This window comes from Myxocyprinus asiaticus, chromosome 13, assembly GCF_019703515.2.
Source record: "Myxocyprinus asiaticus isolate MX2 ecotype Aquarium Trade chromosome 13, UBuf_Myxa_2, whole genome shotgun sequence".
NCBI lineage: Eukaryota > Metazoa > Chordata > Actinopteri > Cypriniformes > Catostomidae > Myxocyprinus > Myxocyprinus asiaticus.
In genome coordinates this window covers 40,388,031-40,410,067 of record NC_059356.1, presented here as the reverse complement: position 1 = coordinate 40,410,067, position 22,037 = coordinate 40,388,031, and the positions used below count along the sequence as shown (strand labels likewise).

The 22,037-nt window shown below is 38.3% G+C and overlaps 2 protein-coding genes across 11 annotated transcripts; one reads left to right on the top strand and one right to left on the bottom strand.

Moving 5' to 3' along the window:
- Nucleotides 1-508: 508 nt before the first annotated feature.
- LOC127450594 (uncharacterized) lies at nucleotides 509-11,523 on the bottom strand. Of its 9 annotated transcripts, XR_007899008.1 has the most exons (8): nucleotides 11,310-11,523; nucleotides 10,660-10,751; nucleotides 6,890-7,054; nucleotides 5,939-6,178; nucleotides 2,474-2,870; nucleotides 1,611-1,699; nucleotides 1,266-1,481; nucleotides 509-1,184 (listed from the first exon to the last, which is right to left on the bottom strand). XR_007899008.1 is itself a non-coding variant. In XM_051714828.1 (7 exons), the coding sequence occupies exons 3-6, from the start codon at nucleotides 6,999-7,001 to the stop codon at nucleotides 1,612-1,614; spliced, it is 837 nt and encodes a 278-aa protein (XP_051570788.1). In that variant the 5' UTR covers nucleotides 7,002-8,158; nucleotides 10,660-10,751; nucleotides 11,310-11,523; the 3' UTR covers nucleotides 509-1,481; nucleotide 1,611. The 9 variants fall into 9 exon arrangements, 8 of the variants coding, with proteins under 8 accessions (XP_051570788.1, XP_051570794.1, XP_051570789.1 ...); XM_051714828.1 differs by having other exon boundaries at nucleotides 509-1,481; nucleotides 6,890-8,158; XM_051714834.1 differs by having other exon boundaries at nucleotides 509-1,481; nucleotides 5,889-6,178.
- A 45-nt stretch (nucleotides 11,524-11,568) lies between these two features.
- Nucleotides 11,569-19,181, top strand: msl1a (MSL complex subunit 1a). Of its 2 annotated transcripts, none has more exons than XM_051715120.1 (9): nucleotides 11,569-11,660; nucleotides 13,475-14,233; nucleotides 14,548-14,747; nucleotides 14,860-15,101; nucleotides 16,867-16,931; nucleotides 17,025-17,092; nucleotides 17,992-18,119; nucleotides 18,260-18,332; nucleotides 18,484-19,181. In XM_051715120.1, the coding sequence occupies exons 2-9, from the start codon at nucleotides 13,586-13,588 to the stop codon at nucleotides 18,572-18,574; spliced, it is 1,515 nt and encodes a 504-aa protein (XP_051571080.1). In that variant the 5' UTR covers nucleotides 11,569-11,660; nucleotides 13,475-13,585; the 3' UTR covers nucleotides 18,575-19,181. The 2 variants fall into 2 exon arrangements, with proteins under 2 accessions (XP_051571080.1, XP_051571078.1); XM_051715118.1 differs by lacking the exon at nucleotides 11,569-11,660 and adding an exon at nucleotides 11,683-11,991.
- The last annotated feature ends 2,856 nt before the right edge of the window (nucleotides 19,182-22,037 follow it).

The following is a 22,037-nucleotide window of genomic DNA, read 5'->3' as shown; positions in this document are numbered from 1 at the left end:
GTCTGATCATGGAAGCTTCATGTCTCATCCAGGATCATGAAGTTTAGGGGTAGTATACGCACATCTAAAAAGGGTCATGACCATAAAACTTTCTAAGTGCTGTCACCTTTCTTTTACATTTTTATGCAGCTTCTGGATGTTGTACACAGAGTAGTATCATGGTATGCTTCACGCATTGAAATTAATTATTTGGTCTACGTAGATGTCAGCAGGTTCCCTTTCCTTTCTTAGCCAGCATACTATATGGACTGTCCTGGCTACTTCATGACTGGCAGAGTACGTATTTTTTTCTGTAAAGCTGTTTTGGAAATTCTAGGGACTGAAGGACTAAAAGGAATGTGACAACTCAAAACATGGTAGTTCATATAGATGAACCATATAGGAACTACTGATTCACCTCTTAAATCAAAATCGGAATAAAGAAATATAAAAACCCATGACTGCTGTTTCTCATTGTAGTTCACTGAGGTTATTTATGTCACACACTAAGCTCTTACATGCACTGACCTGGCCTGTTCCACGTGATACAATGGTATAAAAGAGTTAAGTCTTATCATGCTATATTATATGACCTAGCTCCTATTACTGGAGGCTCTCATCCCCTCCCATACTGACTTAATTACCCACGTTGCTTGAGAGAAGTTACAAATTAACATGGTCCTACTACTACAAAGCAAAAATACCAAACTTATTTATAAGGCTGCGTGTCAAACTTTAAAAATCTTTATCTTTACCTATCTTTTCACTTTATCTTAAATACCACGAATCATAAGGTCACTATTAACACTTTTCCATGATACAACAGATCTTATTCACAGTAGCGCCATCTTTGATTTTTGACGGGAATTAAAACGAGGCTGCCATCGATAGACTAACCGTCTCTTCAATGACATGCATTAAAGCTATCAAAAACCTCCCAGATCATATGCAATTTTCCACAACTTATGTTGTCTGGAGTTTTTTGTCTACTGGAATTTCTTGGAAAGACATTTTTTTTAATGGTGCATAGCCAGAGGCGCAAAAAACAGATATGCAAGGATACAACGCATAGTTTCTATTATTTAATATGTTGTACTGACTTATCGGTACGTGAGGATGGCAGGAAACATTCTGTGGTGAGCAGTCCAGAATGTCGTAAGCCCACGTGGCCACCTTCTTCTGACACCGCAGGCACTCCAGGCACTCTGTTGCCAGAAAATACCAGCCGTTTAAGTTCAACACCCACCTCAATGTTTTGTAGAGCCCACAAGATGTGAGTCACTGACCAGACTGTCTGCAGTTTGGTGAGCTGCAGAGAAGCCTGTAGGACCATGTCCTGTAGGGCATCCACAAACATAATGGCCAGGTGAAGAACATGTCTTTGAATGCTGGAGGATGATGATAATGCAGACATGGCTGGAGAGCGTACCACCACAACTGCAGGTTATCCGTCAGCACTGCCCTTCCTCCAGGGAGCGCTTCCATGTCTGAGGAAGAACAACCTTAAATGCAGACACACACAAAACAAGATTTCAATACACACTGACATATTTAATGATCAGACATGTATAGAAATAACTTTACAATGCTTTTGCAATATCAATTCAGTACTTTTGATTTGAGAGTCTTACTTCAGAAGCCGCTGATGCCCTTCTTTGAGCGGCATTCTGCTCCAGTCGAGCTGAGCTGAGAGGTGTGGGCAGTGAAGATGATTGAGGAACTGTGAATAAAATAAAAGAAGTTAATATCAACAAATATCTACAGAGGATGATAATAATATCCGCTGTAATGAGCCACAGAACCAGGTCAGACAGCTTAGTGCTATAATTGAACTAAACAAGCCCTCTACAAGAAGCAAGAAACTTGAATAAAAAAAATTAAAAAATCAGAGTTAGGACAGATTTGCTAAATATATGCAATACAATTACAGGGGTGAAATTATGGAATATAGTTGAAAGTGAATGAGCATGTTTAAAACTAATGTGTTTAATAATTGTGGAATAATGTTCTGAAATGTGCACTGTATTTATGTATGCAAACATTACATTTTTAATCAAAAGTTTCAGTAACTGTTGTTGAAATAACTGTTTACTAAGGAGTTGATGATGTATTAATGCTGTATAGCAACTTTATTCTTCTTATGATTTGTGTAATATATATTGTTTTACTCATTTATCAAAAACACATCTCCATTACATTCAAGCAGTGGGATGAGTGTTTTTAGTTTGAAGACTGTTATGCCACTATGAGCGAATGTGTTTGTGATCACATATGATTAGATGAGCCAAAGCAAATGAAAATAAATTAATGCAAAATGTGCACAGATTGTGTATGCATTAGGAAACATGGAAGGCATGGAATAAGCTTGGGATGGACAAGGAAAGGATGTGCAAACTACTCCACAATTTAACACTTACTACACCTACCTGAAATAACCCACAAAAGCAATGCGGTATAAAACAACATATAATATGCCAATTAAAATGCATATTACCTTCTCCTCTCCTTGTCCTTAGTATCATAGAGCTCTTTATATGTGGTCCTTTTGTGAAGCCCAAAGCCCACCAGGCAGTCTCCCTCACAGCCAGGTAAGGTGCCCTCTCTCTGCCTGCGCAATCTGATGTACTCTGCAACCTCAGGGAATGCACAGGCATACTGCAAGAAGGCAACTTTGTTGAACATGAGGACACCTCTGTCCATTCTGCCAGCTTCATGCTCCCTTTGATGACTGGCTAGTACCATGAGGGAGTAACCAAGGTCATTATCAAGCATCCACTTGAAGGTTCTCCCTCTGTGCTGGCCAAACTGGATGGCACTTTGATTTGCCAGCAGTAGGTTGTCAAAGGGGTCTCCTCCACTGCAGATGACTTTGGCCTCCCCAAACACAGCCTCTGTTTTCAGAATAAATGAGCCGTGGTCAATAAAAGTGAATACGGTGTCAATCCATAAACGTTAAAAACACTCAGAAAAAAAGTTAAAAAGTATAGCCACAAGATGTAAACTTCAAACTTCCGGAGTCATATGGATTACTTTTATACTGCCTTTATGTGGATTTTGGAGCTTCAAACATTTGGCACCCATTCATTTGCATTGTATGGACCTACAGAGATGAAATATACTTCTAAAATCTTAAAATGTTCTGCTGAAGAAAGAAAGCCAAACACATCTGGGATGCCAGGAGGGTTAGTAAATTATGAGAGAATTTTCATTTTTTGGTGAATTATCGCTTTGACTTGTATTGAATCTGGAATATTCCTTTAAAATATGCAAGATATTAAACTGAGCCACACTTCTGTTTTGCATTAAAATATCTAGCATACAGACATCTATCTGTATTTTATTGACAACAACATTTGCATTTTAGCAAATGTCGAGGAAATAATGACTTGATATCGTGGAGCTATTTCTAGAACCCGAGCTGAAGGTGTAAATTCTGTAATAAGCCAGTGAGTGACAATGATGCACTTAAGACTCGATCACGTGCAGAGGCTGCACTGTAGCGGCGGCCTTGCGTATTGCATGCATAAATACATGGGATCTGTTGCATTTTTCACTAAATACATACAGTTGGGGAAAAAATTACAGTAAATTAATAATCAAAAGATGGAGCACGCCTCAAATCGCAACATTCACGCCAATCTTCTCTGTAGGCCGGCGCTGGTAAACCGAGGTAGAGATTATCGTCATAGACACCCGGGTTCGAATCCAGCTCTGGACAACAAACATTTATATGATATTATCAGTTCTTTTGATATATCAATAATACTGGAAAATGCTATTTTTAATCTGTACTATAATATGTGATTTTATGTTTTAATATGTGTTGTCTAAGAGCAAACATGTGATTAATTGTTTATATATATATATATATATATATATATATATATATATATATATATATATATATATATATATATATATATATATTTTGTTTGTGGTGTGAAATATTTAATAAATAAAACTGAAAGAAAACAAACAGACTGTGTTTGACTTAAATATGTTTTTTAAGGGTAGAATTGCTATTAAATGAATCAAGGTAAAAAAAAATTATAATAATTTATATATTTAAAAAAATAGGAACATTAAAATGCTAATGAATAAATAGGGCAAAAAATGAGCAATATAAATAAAAGAAATGGGTAAGACCATTTGCTGCATTCTGCTTGTTGCGTCTTGTGTTGTTTTTGTGAACTATACACAAAAACACCACACTGGTGCTCTCAACATGAACAAATGTACACTACCAGTCAAAGTTTGAGTACATCTGCTTGACGCTTGGTTATTCATTAAACAGCTATGAGGAATTAATTTACCAGTCTCAATTAAATGGTGATGCCTCCATGACCAAGTTAAACAAATGAGACTGAGGACAACTATGTACAAGAAAACTCAATGTGGTGAAAAATCCTGCATGTTTTCCCGACAGCTTATTTGTACAGGAATTCTCTCCTTCTCTCCTTCTGAGTGGCAAACTTCTCAATGACTTTCTTATTGAAGTCAGGAATGTCCCTGACAAGTTTCTTCTCCATGGAAAGCATAGCCAGAGCATTAAAGGAATAGTTCACCCAAAAATGAAAATTTGCTGATAATTTACTCACCCTCAGGCCATCCATGATGTATCTGAGTTTCTTTCTTCATCAAAACAGATTTTTAGGATTTCATTTCAGGCCTCCTCCTTTAAACAATGCAAGTGAATGTCCTCCATTTTTTTGACGGTCCAAAATGCATATTTAGGGTGCATCAAAATAATCCACACGACTCCAGTCGACAAATAAAAGTTCTTCTGAACGCAAAAGATTGATTATTTTGAGAAACAAATCAATACTTATATACTTTTAACTACAAATGTTCACTTCCGTACATCTCTGTGACACGCGCTCATGAGAGGGATGACGTAAGCTCATTGGTAAGGTCACGCGTCACGTGGAGGAGGAGTCAGGAAGCTTGTTTACATTGTTTTTTATTATTATTATTTGGAAATTATTTTATATTGTTTTGAAATTGTTTTGGACTGTTTTGGTTTGTGAACAGCGCTTGGTCTGTGGTCTGCAAGTTTCTCTTGTAAACAATGATGCGCCTCCTGACTCCTCCACGTGACACGTGACCTTACCAACGAGCTTACGTCATCCCTCTCATGAGCGCACGTCACAGAGATGTACGGAAGTGAACATTTGTAGTTTAAATGTATATAAGTATTGTTTTGTTTCTCAAAATAATCAATCGTTTGCGTTCAGAAACACTTTTTTTTTTTTTTGTCGACTGAAGTCGTGTGGATTATTTTGATGCACCCTAAATATGCATTTTGGACTGTCAAAAAATGGAGTACATTCACTTGCATTGTTTAGACGAGGAGGCCTGAAATGAAATCCTAAAAGTCTTAAATTCTGTTTTGATGAAGAAAGAAACTCAGATACATCTTGAATGGCCTGACGGTGAGTAAATTATCAGCACATTTTCATTTTTGGGTGAACTATTCCTTTAACCCTGTGAGACCCAAATATAGAAATATTTAAAAAAAAAATCTTTTTCACCTTTTATATGTTGTTGTAGGAGGCCTCTAATGCAGAAATAAATGGGTTTTTACATTTTAGTAAGTTTTAGGGAAAAGTTGTTATATTGCAACGTTGGGCCTGTTGGGTAGCAGAATTTCAGTGATTTTACTCACTGTCTGAACAAATGAAGTGAACATCTAATGGTTCATTTGCAGGGTGTACTGCTTATGTAGCCCCATAACAGTAGCCTATATATCTATACACTAATAATCACACAATAATGATAATCAGACAAGTCATATTTTTATGAAAAATTGTTTATTATAAAAGATATATGTTCAGATTGTATTTACAAAACCTGATGAACTGAATTAAACTTTGGCATTTACTATGTTTAGCTCTGTTCATAGCCCTGACCTGAAAAATCAGTGTTGGTACTGATAAAATCCTTTTTCAGCCAAAGATACCTGTCACGGGGCATGGTCTGTGTTCTTGAATGGCATGGTTTTGTTGGCATGATGTCCACATAATCATCCCATGGACGGTCATTGGGTTTTTTATTTTCCTTTTCCAGTTCACAGGCATCTCCACATTCCTCTTCATCACTTGTATCAGAGTCCTTCTCAAAGTCACTGTTCCTATTTTGGACGGCATCAATGACATCATACACATTGTAGATAAGATGGTCTTTCCTGACTGGTGGCATTCTGAAATGTAAAAAAAAAAAAAAAAAAAAAAAATCACTGATTATTTTCCAGGCTAAATAATCTCAATGCAAATAAATCCCAATCATACTTACACGTTTTAAAGAATTGACCCATTCCACAGAATTCACCCAATACTGTCTGGCTAGCTTATTGTGCCCTCTACTTATCATGCTAATAGCACTTATACCCCACACATTCCAGAACATTATCACCTGTCCCTCATGAAGCAAGCAGATATTTGGGCAAACAAGCAAAGCCCAGAAAAGAAAACAGGACCAGTTAAGTATATTTTATAAATGATAAGCTACAGATAGTTTCAAATATTGCTACACAAATACTTTCAAATTCTCAAAGAAATAATTTATTCTTTAATTAAACTTGAACTTATCATTTAATAATCATTTAATTTTGATTGAAACTCAAAATGGTAACAAAGAAGACATTTTAAACTTGTGAATGATCAAAAATAGTATGTTTCTATTAGTATTTTTTTTTCCACATGTAACAGGTGAGAAGTACAATTCATCCATGTAATGTGCAAGGTGCACAGGCAAATTTCGCTACCCCTTTCACCCAGTGTTGTAAAATTACAACATTGACACAACAAGCTCAAAATCTAATATGATCAAAGCATTCATCAGTACCTTAATATCTGCATGATCTAGACATATTACTAATCACAGAAAAAAATATTTTTGACATTTTACTTACTTGAATGTTGATTTATCCAGTCCAGCAAAACAAGATGATGTGCTTCAAGGCAAGTTTGCAGGTTGTGTGAGTTCATGGCCAGGTGAACAGGCCTATTTACAAAATCTACCATCCAATAGCATTGCAAGGATTAACAATAGGACCTATTAGTTGTGTAAACGTGGTCTTAGAGAGAGAGAGAGAGAGAGAGAGAGAGAAAAAAAAAACATGTGCAGGTTTATTTTAGTAGAGCTAAAATTGATGTTGTAATATTACAACAGTGGGCATCACAGGGTTAAGGTTGTAAACTTAGCAAAGAGTGGACTCTAGTGGAGAATACTGCTAAGTACAGTTCAATATTTTCCTACTTATTTCAAACCCCAGTTTGGGATTTACCCTCCATGCCTAGTATTGAATGTCTTAAAAGTGATGTTTTGTTTGTCACTGATCAATGTTAGGCATGAATAGATGATTTTGTTGCTCTGAATTGTTTCCAGATGAAGCTGACTGCCCAGACGAGAGCAACGTCTCGAAAAAAAGAATGCTTTTAATAAAAGACAACAAAAAAGTATACCTACCCAATGCACTGTCCAAACATAGTCTGTATCTCAATCACTGTTCATAAATGTCTAATGTACCTTCAAAAATACACATTCATTTTTGATGCACTTAATATTTTGACCCCCTAGTGGACAAAAACAAGACGTGTGTTTCTAACCCCACCTTCAATACCGCCTGGTGTGAGTCAAGAGGAAGTTACTACTGTACTGGTCTTGCAGGACTACATAGCAAACCTAGAAAATATAGTAGTCCTATTTCTAATGCTTCTCATTCCATAATAAGGAAGTCTTCTTTTGTTTACACCTAGTTTTTCTTTTCTGATCGTTGCATTGCACACAATACTGTCAGCCCCTGTGTGTTCTGATATAACTTGTGGGAGAACAGTTTAACAGTGCTAACAGTGCAATACTGAAGCACGCATTTTGCTAGTCATGTTTTCCTTATAGTCAAATAATTATTCTCCTGATATAAATGATGATTGCTCTAAAGTGAATGTTGGCATGCCTATTCTAAGAATTACGTATAACAGCTATTCAGCATATTTAAGTTATGCTGGAATTCTCTAATCCAATTTCTTCTCTCTCACAGGGTCACATCTGTTATGGGTCTTTGCCACTTTTTTGGACTGAAGACAGTTCAGCCCCCTTTCCAGAGTTCACTGCAGTTATGATGCTGGATGATCTTGTCATTGGTCACCAGGGCCGTAGCAAGGTAATCTGGGCCCCTTTCCTATAAAAAATACAGTTTAGAATTTGTTGTGGGCTCCCTGGATCTTTGGGCCCACAGAATCATTACCACCTTTCACCCCACTAGCTACGGCCCTGTCGGTCACTATAATTCACATGTGAGAAGTTTGGTCCAGGAGATAGCACAAGAATCGGTTAATGTCACTGAGCAATCAACCATATCAACAGTTTGTAAAGGCATACATGAGGGCATGAAAACTAAAGCATACTATTTAATTGTTTACTTAAACTATACAAAAGGTAAATATTCTCTGTGATCTTCTCTTGAAAGTGCATCTGAAATATTATTTTCACAAACAGGTTTAATCATACTGAAAAAGAGATATTTAAATAATAATAAAAACAAATTCATAGGATTACAGTAGCTTTGCCTTCATTCAGCTTCCCGTTAAATACCAACTAGGGATGGGAATTTAGAGTAGAATTACAAGTCTACTTGAAATTTCCCATTTCGCTTATGAAAAACATTAGCACTGCGCATTAAAGTCTAGATTAAAAAAATGACATGAAAAATATTTGCACACAAACACATAGAAACATACAGTACATTCCAAGTCTTCTGAAGTGATAAAATCACTTTAAATAATTTAAATGTTCTTTTAGGGTGAAGTATTTCTTAAACGTCATGCATCCACAACTCCAACCAATGCACTGAGTTGTAATGGCAAGATTTACAGTGTGCAAGAAGCAGTTTCGTTGTTGTCCACGGCAGGCAAAGTCACAAAGGAAAATCTAATTGCAATATTCAAGAGGTGTTTTACTAGTCAGATATTTAAAGCAGAATGATTACTCGATTAAGCGATTACTTGTGCACATCTCTAATACCAACATTCACACTGGTTATTTGCTTATGTTGCATTCAAATCTGTCCGTTATGCACATAGAGTACCAGTAGAACCTGTATACAGGGTCAGTTATTTTAGCATGTGGGTAGCAAAATTTGGTTTACTTTTTTGCACTCTTTTAACAAGAGGGTACCTGTGACAAGTGTAGCAGGTATAAGCAGGTATTGTGATATAACCTTAAAGCAATAGTTCACCCCAAAATGAAAATTCTCTCATCATTCACTCACCCTCATGCCATCATATGTGTATGACTTTCTTTCTTCTGCTGAACACAAACAAAGATTTTTAGAGGATAGTTTTAGCTCTGTAGGTCGTCACAATGCAAGTGAATGGGTGCTGACATTTTGAAAGTTCCAAAAGCACATAAAAGCAGCATAAAAGTAATCCATATGACTCCAGTGGTTAAATCCAGATCTTTAGAAACGATAAGTGTGAGTGAAAATTAGATCAATATTTTTAAACTTTTTTACTATAAATACTCTTTCCTGCCCAATAGGTGGCAGTATACTTGAAGAATGTGAATCGCAAAAAACAAGAATAATGTGAAAGAGAAAGTGGAGATTTATAGTATAAATTTAGTCAGTCAGTCATATTTATTTATATAGCACATTTAAAAACAACAACTGTTGGCCAAAGTGCTGCACAATTAAACTAGTTAAAAAGTAAGATATGTAGATATGTAGTCATTCACATCTGGGATGGCATGAGGGTGAGTAAATGATGAGAGAATTTTAATTTTTGGGTAAACTATTAAGATGCTATTGTAGTATAGATTATGGTTAGTATACTAGCCCATAAAGAAAATTTGACAAAACAATCACACAAAGACCTCAAACAATGTGTGTGTGTTGCAGAGTCTGGTCCCGACCCTGTTGTTGTAGTTCCCTTTATGCTAGTGCTGCTGTTTGTAATTGGAGCCATGGTTGCTCTTAAAATATGGAGGAAGAGATTTAAACAGACTGATTAGGTACTGACACCAACACTTTGCCCCTAATAACATAAAATGTATAACCTCTGCTGACCAAGCTTCATAATTGTATTTCTGTCTCCATATTGCAGGTCAGCAACATACCTGCCACAGGTTAGTCTTCTAACCTGTTCAGATCTACTCATGCATTTTTATTAATTGAGCTAAAAATATAAATATAGTAATGCAACATGATTTTCTCGTTCCTCAGCTATTGACCAGACAGCAGAAATTGCAGAACACCAACAGATGTGGCCAATTAAAAGTTTATACTTTTTGCTTGCTTTAAACAGGCACAGAATGATTTGTTTACATTTACAGAAATAGTTTAGTATTGACAAACTGACTGAAAGTTAAAGCTGAAATGCTCTTTTCACACTCTGACCACTCAAGAAAACAATATGTTCTTTTTCCATTATAGTACTGAAAGTTTCAGTTGTTTTTTGTTTGTTTTTTTTTACAAAAAAGGTATGTGCAATTTCACATATTACTGTTTTTATACATCTAACACATCTCTTTCAATGCCAAGTGTTTGTAACTGAATACCAAACGTACAGTTATGCATATAACTACGGAATGGGAACAGTGTACATTACCATAAAAGGGATAGTTCCCCAAAAAAGCTCTCAATACTGACTCACCCTCATGTCATCCCAAATGTGTATGACTTACTTTCTTCTGCAGAACCCAAAGATTTGTAGAAGAATGTCTCATCTCTGTAGGTCCATACAATGCAAGTGATTGGTGGCCAGAAATTTGAAGCTCTAAAAAGCACATAAAGACAGCATAAAATAATCCAAAATGTCTCCAAAATGTTAAATCTATGTCTTCAGAAGTGCTATGATAGGTGTGGGCGAGAGCAATATTTAAGTACTTTTTATTATATAAGCTGAAATAAATCATTCTCTCTACTATTATTCTGACATTTCACAGTCTTAAAATAAAGTAGTGATCCTAACTGACCTAAGACAGGGAATGTTTTCTATGATTAAATGTCAGGAATTGTGAAAAACTGAGTTTAAATGTATTTGGCTTAGGTGTATGTAAACTTCTGACTTTACTGTAGCTTGGACCAGCAAAGAACCAGCTTGGACCAGCTACCAGTTTAAGCTACATTTTCCTACAGGCAATTGGCATGAGGGTGAGTAAATGATGAGAGAATTTTCATTTTTGGGTGAACTATTCCTTTAACATTTCCATTGTTTCGGCAGCAAATCAGCCAATAGATCTTCGTAGCAGTTATTTATATATTTATATTTATGTCGTTTTAGACTGTTTGAACTATTAATATTTGAACCAATAAAAACAGATCTTTGTTATACCTGGTTTGTGAATCCGGATTCTTTATCAGTCAATTCTAGGTACATCTCTGCATGCCTCTACTCATATTTGCCGTAATGTTGCAATGCTTTAAAAAAAAAACAAAAAAAAACTGTCTGGTGGTGACATCCCCATATGTTCAGAGATGTTAATAGCGCGCATATCTCCAGTAAATCACTGCATGATGTCATAATGCAAACTTCCACGCGCGCCTGAGAACCGTTGCACAGGTTATGCAGCACGAGTCACGAATCCAGCGTCCAATCAGATGCTGCGCATGCGGAAGTCGCTGCGCATGCGCCTAGGGCGCACATTCCAACAAAACCCGAAAGTGGGCTAAAGGAAGGTGATAGGTAAGTTCGGGTGGGGTACAGGGAAATTTAAATAACATGTTGATGCAAAGTAATGGCGAACGAGTTAGTCGGCAGTTGCAATGTGTTCCCTCCAGTATTTAAATATACAGCATGTTTGCATGAATTAAAATGGCGTCATCGTTCTTCCTGTTCTGTGCAGTAGAAGGGAGCTGCTGGAAATTATTGTCATTGTTTTTGCTGTAGATCTAAAATGGTGGACGCTGTCTGCGGTCAGATAGATTGCATGACTGTGCTGTTTCACTGTAGATCTGAAACACTCTCCGTTGCATGCATATATAGGCAATGACTGGACGATGATCTCCCAGAAAAAGTAAACACGATGCATGCACTGCTGCATAGATAGACTAGCTATGAAGCACTAATGTGCAAGAGATGCAAAAGTGGTTAGCTTAGCCTAATGCATTATTTTGCAGATATGACTACAATGTTTCACTTTCTATAAATGAACTTTCTACTCCTGGCTGTGTGTTTTGTGCATCTAATGGCTGTTAGAATGTAATTGATGCTTGTTCAGGCAGCTTGTGTTAAAGGGATAGTTCACCCGAAAATGAAAAATCTCTCATCATTAACTCACCCTCATGCCATCCCAGATGTGTATGATTTTGTTCTGTAGAACACATATATTTTTAGAAGAATATTTCAGCTCTGTAGGTCCATTCAATGCAAGTGAATGGTGACCAAAATTTGAAGCACAAAAAAGCACATAAAGGGAGCATAAACGTAATCCATATGACTCCAGTAGTTAAATCCACATAATCAGAAGAGATATAATAGGTGTGGTTGAGAAACCGATCAGCATGGGGGTAGCTCAGCGAGTATTGATGCTGACTACCACCCCTGGAGTCGTGAGTTCGAATCCAGGGTGTGCTGAGTGACTCCAGCCAGGTCTCCTAAGCAACCAAACTGGCCCGGTTGCTAGGGAGGGTAGAGTCACATGGGGTAACCTTCTCGAGGTCGCTATAATGTGGTTCTCACTCTCGGTGGGGCGCGTTTTGTGTGGATGCCATGGAGAATAGCGTGCGGAGGCTTCACGCTATTCTCCGCGGTAATACGCTCAACAAGCCACGTGATAAGGTGCGTAGATTGACGCTTGCAGATGCAGAGGCAACTGAGATTTGTCCTTCGCCACCCGGATCGAGGCGAGTCACTACGCCACCATGAGGACTTAGAGTGCATTGGGAATTGGGCATTCCAAAAAAAAAAAAAAAAAAGAGAAACAGATCAACATTTAAGTCCTTTAAATATAAAATCTTCTCCCTGTCCAGTAGGTGGCGATATGCACAAAGAATGCAAATCACCAAAAACAAAAGAAGAACTTAGGAGGGTTGTTTGAGAGTGGAGATTTATAGTAAAAAAAAAAAAAAAAAAAAAAGCAGTAAAATATTTATCTGTTTCTCACCCACACCTATCATAGCACTTCTAAAGACATGGATTTAACCACTGATTTCATATGGATTTTATGCTGCCTTTATGTGCTTTATGAAGCTTCAAAGTTTTGGTCACCATTCACTTGCATAGTATGGACAAACAGAGCTGGGATATTCTTCTAAAAATATTCATTTGTGTTCAGAAGCTGCAGAACAGTCATACACATCTGTGATGGCATGAGGGTGAGTAAAAGATGAGAGAATTTTCATTTTTGGGTAAACTATCCCTTTAAGAGCTGCACTGAACAAATAAATGCCCTGCATTATTGTGCTCCTACCACACCTTTAAGATTTGTTTTTATTTCTTAGCACTAAAAATGCAATAAAATCACATCAATGTCTCCCCCCCACCCCCCCACCCCACAGAATGGCTATAGAAAAGGGGCCTGATAGAGGAATCACATCGAGACTGTCACAGATCCTTCTCATCTACAGAGGTGGGTGTTTGTAAAGCACCTCCAATTGGAACAAGTCGCAATGACTATGCGATCCACTGTGTTCACGAGTGGAGCACACAGACTGGATGCAAGCCTGATAGAGCTCAGCAAAAAACAAGCCGGAGCCCATGAATCCCCGGCTGGCCTGAAGAAGGAAAGCCGTGAGTTCACCACCCATGTGCTGAGCACAATCCATAACAGTGCACATCATCATCACCATCCTAACAGCATAGCAAAGACCAGCTGTCAGAGTTTGTTGTGCAGCCCCGACCAATCTCCAGCAGGGGAGTGCATCGGGCAGGAGGAGAACTGGGAGAAGCTGGAGTCCTTGACACTCCCGTCAGCCAAGCAGATGGGGGCCGAAGGTTTCCCAGTCAAGAGCAAATCACTGTTTTGTCAGGCCAGTCACAACCACGTGGGGAAGATGGATCCCATGGTATCAAATGGCAGCAACCAGCGGAGAGATGGAGGGCCGGTGGGGGGTGTGGCAGTCACGGGGGTCCCCTCACCAGAGAACAGCCCTGATGGGAAACGTCGGAATGTGCGAAAAGGCCCCAGCCTTGTGGACACGCAGACCAGCTGCATTCGACAGATCCTGCTGCTGCAACTGGAACTGATTGAACAGCAGCAGAAACAGCTGCACACCAAGAGCAAAGAGATTGATGACCTCAAAGCTGAAAAAGAGATGGTACGCTAATGGTTTTTATCAAGGCAGAGTTTTATTTTTATTTTAAAATCAAAGCTGTGCTAACATGTTTTGTATTAAAATAGCAAGTGATGGGCCAATTTGAAAACCCATTCTTAGTAGATCCACACTGGCCTACAAAGGCAAAATGCAGTATCTAGCCCAACACTGAAACTTTTTTTAAAAAATTTTTATTTGTTGTCCTGTCAATCTGAGCAGATTTTGTAAAAAAAAAAACATCCTTTATTCGTTTCCATTTGTATTAATCTGAAACAAGAGCTTCATATACAGCCTAACATAGGTTTGTGTGGTTGTAGCTTATGGCTCGGATTGAACGCATGGAACGTCGGCTGCAGATGGTGAGGAAAGACGGAGGAGAATCTCGTCCTTCTCAGACACCTCGCCGTAGGGAACCTGAGGCAGAGAGCACTGCCTCAGATGAGGTCCAGCATGCTGAGGGACAGGTCAACACCCTAAAACAAATGCACTATGGAAGAGGAGGAAAATGCCTGAAAAGGTTTAGATCAAAATGTTTGTACTCTGAAATATGTAAAGAGAGCATTTTATTTTTACAATTTTTTTCAAATAATTGCTCTGTACAGTTGGTAATATTTCCCCTCTCCTTAAAGGAGATTTCTTTTCCAGGACTCCCAGATGGGTAGGGCACGGCGTGGGCAGCCCAAGTCACCACTACCACAGAAGGGCCCATCTCTGAAGGAGGAATGTCAGGAGGAGATGGGGCCTGAATTACAGTCACAATCAGAGGAACTGCCCTACCTGGCTACCACTGAGATGTACCTATGCCGTTGGCATCAGCCACCCCCGTCGCCATGGCGAGACTCCTCCCCTGTGCATGAGGACACAGTTGCAGGTGTGTTTAGTCAATTGAAAATTCTCTGTCATTTACTCATTCTCATGCCATCCTAGATGTGTATGACTTTCTTTCATCTGCTGAATACAAATTAAGATTTGTAAAATATTTTTTTTGGTCCATACAATGCAAGTGAATGGGTGCCAAAATTTTGATGCTCCAAAAATCACATAAGTCAGCATAAAAGTAATCCATAAGACTCCAGTGGTTAAATCAATATCTTCAGAAGTGATATGATAGGTGTGGGTGAGAAACAGATCACTTTCACATTCTTCTTCTTATGTTTTTGGTGATTCACATCCTTCATGCATACTGCCCCCTACTGGGCAAAGAGAAGAATTTCATCTAAAAATCATGATTTGTGTTCAGCAGAAGAAAGAAAGTCATACACATCTGGGATGGCATGAGAGTAAATGATAAGAGAATTTTCATTTTGGGGTGAACTATCCCTTTAAGTGATATTTTATCAGTAAATTTAAGATGCTCTTGATCAGTGGTCGACTGATATAGGTTTTTTTAAATGGTAGATGTCAATACCAATATCTAGTGAGCAAGATGGCCAACTGCCGATATCAATATTTAGTGCTGTCGATAAAAATTTGTAATTGTGATTAATCGCATAATTTGTCATAGTTAATTGCGATTAATTTCAGATTTGGATAGTGCTGAACTTTGACCCTATATGCTTCTTTTCCTGTCAATATGCACTTATTTCCTTCTTTGGAAAGAAAACAAAACAATATTTAACAATAATGCTTTATTAACATTTTCCAAACAAAGCCTTCCACATTATAAAGATAGAAATTCACAAAAATAGCACCAATACAAGTGACAGTAAACGTTTCCCAAAGTCTGATTGGTAGGGTGACTAATTAAAAGAACTAGTCCCTATTAGGGTTGCACGGTATACTAATACTAATGAAATATTGCAATACCAAAAATTAAAAACGGTACGATATCATCTTGTTGCTAATTTCTGTACCATATTATAGTGTGGTGCTATTAGCAAACTTTTATTGGATGAGACATTTTTTTAGATGATATCAGTTACAATTTGACAATTAATCAAATTCAAATCTTTATATGGCCAAGTGTTATCATTAAAGGGATAGTTCACCCAAAAATGAAAATTCTCTCATCATTTACTCACCCTCCTGGCATCCCAGACGTGTATGACTTTCTTTCATCTGCTGAACTCAAATGAAGATTTTTAGAAGAATTTCTAAGCTCTTTTGGTCCATACAATGCAAGTGAATGGGTGCCAAAATTTTGAAGCTCCAAAAATCACATAAAGGCAGCATAAAAGTAATCCATGAGACTCCAGTGGTTAAATCAATGTCTTCAGAAGTGATATGCTGTAAATGCATAAATCGCGATGAAGAAAAATGTACGTGCTAAAGATTTTAAATGAATCGCATGCGTTAACTTTGACAGCTCTATCGATAACACAATTTAACAACAGCAAATCAAATGTGCACAAAACTTCTAAAGTGTAACGAATACTTATTTTATACAATATATACTCAAATTTGCTTAAAGATGAATTAAAAAACTTCTATCCTCTGATAAATCTATTGGTAGATTTTGTAACTGACACAAGATAAAGTTAACACTTCTGTTAATCGGCCAAGTAAACGTGGTTCTCAGCTGATGGCGATAATTGCAAAAGAGCCAAATATCGGCCGAATAATCGGCCTGGTCGATATATCGGCCTGTCACTACTCATGATATTGATGTACTGTATATCTTTTTTCCTTGCATGTAGTTCCTTCCTGGCGAAAGAGCATCATAGAGCCTCTGGATCAGAAAGATGTATCGGACATCCCTGAAGTTAGTAAGACTTGAGAGCACATAGAGATTCATTTCTGTGTGACCCATGTAAATACTCATTCATTTTTCATTCCTTTTTTTTGTCTGGTGCAGAGTCTGGACGATAATGTCTTTCTGAAGCGTCATGCAAAGCTTGAACTGGATGAGAAGAGAAGGAAAAGGTGATAATTTTTTGTCTACAGTATCCAAATAGATAAGTGTAACAGTTCAAGGATGGGCAAGGAGGATGAAGGAACTGGCTGAACAGTCAACGCAAAGTTTAATCAGAAACTTAACATAAACACAGACACACATGCAACGCGGTCGCGTGCGTCTCTCACTTTCAAACCGGCGTCTCTGGCTGCCCCTTATCTCGCTCTCCCGCTGATCAGCTGATTAAGCGCCGGCCATGCTCCATCACGGCCTGGCCACACCCTCCTCCTCGTCACATTCCTCCCCTGCCCGATTCAGGCCAGGGTGCCACCGGGCATTTTTCACTATCTTTTGAATGAATGTTACATTTATATAGCTTTTTCTGACACTACACTCAAAGCGCTTTACACAGTGAACAGGACTCTCCTCAACCACCACCAGTGTGCAGCATCCACCTGGATGATGCAACGGCAGCCATAGTGCGCCAGTATGCTCACCACACTTCAGCTATTGGTGGAGAGGAGAGAGTGGAGTGATAAGAGCCAATTCATGGATGGGGATTATTAGGAGGCCATGATTGATAAGGGCCTATGTGGGAAATTTGGCCAGGACACCGGGGTTATACCCCTACTCTTTACGAGAAGTGCTCTAGGATTTTTAATGACCACAGACAGTGAGGCCTTCGGTTTAAGTCCCCGTCACTATACTGGGGCATTAGGACCCACACAGACCACAGGGTGAGCACCCCCTGCTGGCCTTCCTAATACCTCTTACAGCAGCAACCTTAGTTTCCCCCAGGAGGTCTCCCATCCAGGTGCTGACCAGGCTCAACCTTGCTTAGCTTCAGTGGGAAACCGGTCTTTTCCCTTCCCCCCCTTGTCTTTAGATCACTCCTTCTCTTTTTTAAACCTCATTTTTTCTTTTTTAGGTGGGATATCCAGCGTATTCGTGAGCAGAGGATGTTCCAGCGTTTGCAGCAAAGGATGAACAACAGGAGGAAGGTCATTGCGGAAAGTGAACCAGAGCTGCACTCCTTCTATCCAGATCCTGAAGATGGTATGTCAGTGATTGCTTTTTCCCCACTGTGTTTCAAAGAATTTTAACCTCATAGTTTTGGGGTGAGGTCAGTATTATCATGTCATATTGTTTGGTACCCTTTAGTATTTTAATGTGCTTGTTTCCGAACCTTTCCTCAGTGGAGTCTATTATGATGACACCTTTCCTGCCAGTGGTGGCTTTTGGAAGACCTCTTCCGAACCTGAAGCAGCAGTGAGTTTAATAAAACAATGTTTCTTAACCAGAAAGAACAACCAGGACAGCATAAGACTAATAATATGAACAGCATTTTTATAACAAAATTATTACTTTTTGATTTGTTGTTACAAAATAGGATTTTAAGTGTCTTTGTTCTTTTACACAGAAATTTTGACTTGCCATGGCTGGATGAACGCAGTCGATGCCGGACAGAGGTGACCAAGAAAAAGACACCTCATCGAACGTGTCGCAAATGAAACTTTCACAAAGCAGACAGAAAGGGTTGCCATTGTGGACCTCTTATTGCGGAGTCAACAGGAAACTGCTACATTCATACCATTCTGTGTGCTGAAGCAAAACCTTGGCCTTGTGCTCTCATCTCTTGTACTTGATCACCTAGATTGCACTTTGGATATTTTGAAGCAGATTGTGGGGTGACTTTGGATCTCCCTGCTTAGCATACATAAGGAAACTGTGTCTTGGTTTGTAATGTTTGAGAAACAAGCTCTCACAACCACACATCCATGATCACGATGGCCTCTACACTGCAGAATGTAACGCTTACATGGTCACGTCGCGTCATACTTTGCAGGTTAGCTTGAGCATTATGGACCAAAGCTTCTACTGTAACACATCTGTGAAAGATCTGCCATAAAATATCAAATCTGACTGCAAAACTGTACATGCTGCATTTTTGTTGATTGTGGTGTGTGGGTTCTCTCAGTCACGTAAAGGAAAAAAGAGAAAAACGGTGGAAAGCCATTTGAAAAGTATTTGTTGTAACATAAGACGTATGGAAAATGTTCAAAGTAAATGTGTAAGATAGCAAAAGAAATTATTTCAAATATTAAAACATCAAAAATAGGTATGCCTTGTTTTCCTGCCTGTGTTTTTTAATGAATAGGCTAATGGTTGCATAATTCAAACTGAACTGAGTTAAGTGCTTTTATAAAATTATAAGCTTCAAATTTCTGCCTTTAAATCCTCCAAAAATTGGCTGCGTTCACTTCCATTGTAAGTGCCTCACTGTCAGGGCCGGTCAACCCATTAGGCAACATGGGCGAGCACCTAGGGCGGCGCCGCTTTGGGGGCACCAATAAGTATGTGTCCAATCTGTGTAGAACAAAATGCACCCTGTGCATTCCGATACCATGTCGTGGCGCCCTCCACGGAACATATAGACCGTGTGCTAATTGCCTTACTACCATACTACTCTTACTATTTCTGTTATATCTGTGTTTGGCAAAAACAGTGAGAGTAGTATGAACAGTATGCCGTTGTGAACGCGGCAATAGACTCACGAGCGCAGGGCTAATGAATCGAAGCGATGCATGAAATAAACTCTCTTTTGAGTCAGTTCTTCTCAATGAATTTGTCTAATGTACGGGCTGAATCGTTTGAAGCGTTTTGTCATGCAGTAAAAGAGTAGCGGGATGCTTTAGAACAGTGGTTCTCAACCAGGGGGCCGGGACCCACTAGGGGGCCTCAGCACACTTCCAAGGGGGGCCTCAAGATGTCTTAAAATTAACATAAAATAAGAAATATTAAAATAATCCAACTTAATTAAAATGCTAAAAATACTTTAAGATAAATTATGCCCATAAATTATAAACAGACTCTTTCTGAAACTTCTAGAATCAAAAATGATCCATGATTAATTATTTTAATCAGACATGTCTAGTTTCTAGGGGCCTTCAAATATTGTCTTGGACAGTGGGGGGCCTTGGAGTCAAAAAGGTTGAGAACCACTGCTTTAGAAGACAGAATGATAACAACGCTTCATTGAATCAAAACCTGCAGCTGCATTCAGTCGACATGTGCGAGTGCGTGTGCATTCTGCGAACGATTGTCTACTGCAGGTAAAGACATTTTCTAAATAGAAGTGTATCAAAATACTAACATGAAAGCACTTAAAAGTACCAAAATTACCAAGCCAATACCATGTCTATTGGACACATTCCTTGCCTACCATATAAATACCAAGATAGATTATAAAAATACCAAGGTTTTACCATATTGTACAATCACTGTACCATAATACTGCCACAGCAGGCTTCTGAGAAAGATAACTATGATAAACTTCGTCTTGTACTGTGTAATGTGAAAAGGTGTCGATATGTTTTTAGTCCAGTTTCATTAATGCAACACTATATATGTAGGGTACTAAAGAAAATGTTCAAATAATACTCCTAAAATCACCAAAATTAATGCTTTGGTACAGGTTTTGCAAATAAATAAAATAATTTTAGACCCCTCTACAATGTCATGACTCATGATACAATAGATTGTGTACTTGATGGGCCCCAGACTCCCCACTAATGATTGAAAGCCTATAAATGTGCCTGCTGTGTAACACATTGTACAATGTGCATAGATCTTTAGGGTGGTGCGTATTTGCATTTATTTATTTATTTTTGAACATCTTAGACCACTTTGTTTACGTGCACCTATACAGCAAATGGTGATACCTGTTTATGATGCCTACTTAATTAGCTATTCCTTTACAAACTACTACCATTTTCCATTTTGTCAGGCATGTTCACTCCCGTGTTTGTGGCATTTGTAGTCCTTAAAGGGATAGTTCATCCAAAAATTAAAATTCTCCCATTATTTGCTCACCCCCTTTTGCCATCCCAGATGTGTGTGACTTTCTTCTGCTGATTTTTTTTTATTTATTTTTTTAGAAGAATATCTCTCTCTGCCCATATAATGCAAGTGAATGGTGGTCAGAACTTTGAAGGTCCAAAAAGCACACAAAGGCAGCATGAAACTCCAGTGATTAAATCCAGGTCTTCCGAAGCGATATGATAGATGTAGGCATGAATCAGATCAAAATGTAATTCTTTTTTTTTTTTTTTTTTAACAATAAATCTCCGCTTTCACTTTCACATTTTCTTTGGTTTTTGGCGATTCGCTTTCTCTGTATATATTGTCGCCTACTAGGCAGGGAGGAGAATTTATAGTAAAAAACGACTTAAAGGGGTCATGACATGCCTTTTTGTATTATTTTAATTTGTTCCTTGAGGTTCACTTATAAGTAAAGTTTTTTTGCACAAAATATTCCACCCTCATTCTGACCCTCTGTCAGAAACGCTCTGTTTTGGTGCTGCTTCTCCTTTAAGACTTGACAATAAACGCCCACTGTTAAGATTGGCTCTATCTCATTGTCATCTCCACTATTGGGCGGGGCTACAGAAGTGATAAGGTAAAGTACGTGTTGTTGTGAAGGTTGTCTGATGAAAATGTCTACCAGTGTGACATCACAATGTCGAAGTAGAGAACTAGTTGTTTTGGCAGCTTGGTTTAAAAAAAAATGCTCTCTTTGCGATGAGGAAGTTTTAAGTTCTGAAATGTACAGTATGTTTTATAGTACAATGACCTAGTTTAAAGATCAAGGAAAATGTAATTCCGTATGTTATGTTCCTTTTAATATTGATGTTTTTCACCCACACCTGTAATATTTCGTCAGAAAACGGAATAAACCAGTGGAGACTTATGGATTACTTTTATGCTGCCTTTATGTGCTTTTTGGAGCTTCAAAGTTTTGGCCATAATTCACTTGCATTAAAAAGACGAAAGAAAGTCATACACATCTGGGATGGCATGAGGGCGAGTAAATGATAGAATTTTCATCTTTGGGTGAACTATCCCTTTAAGGGCTGTGTGCTTTAAGCGTGAAAAATTTAAATGGGAGGTCATTCATCCCTTGCAAAAAAAAAA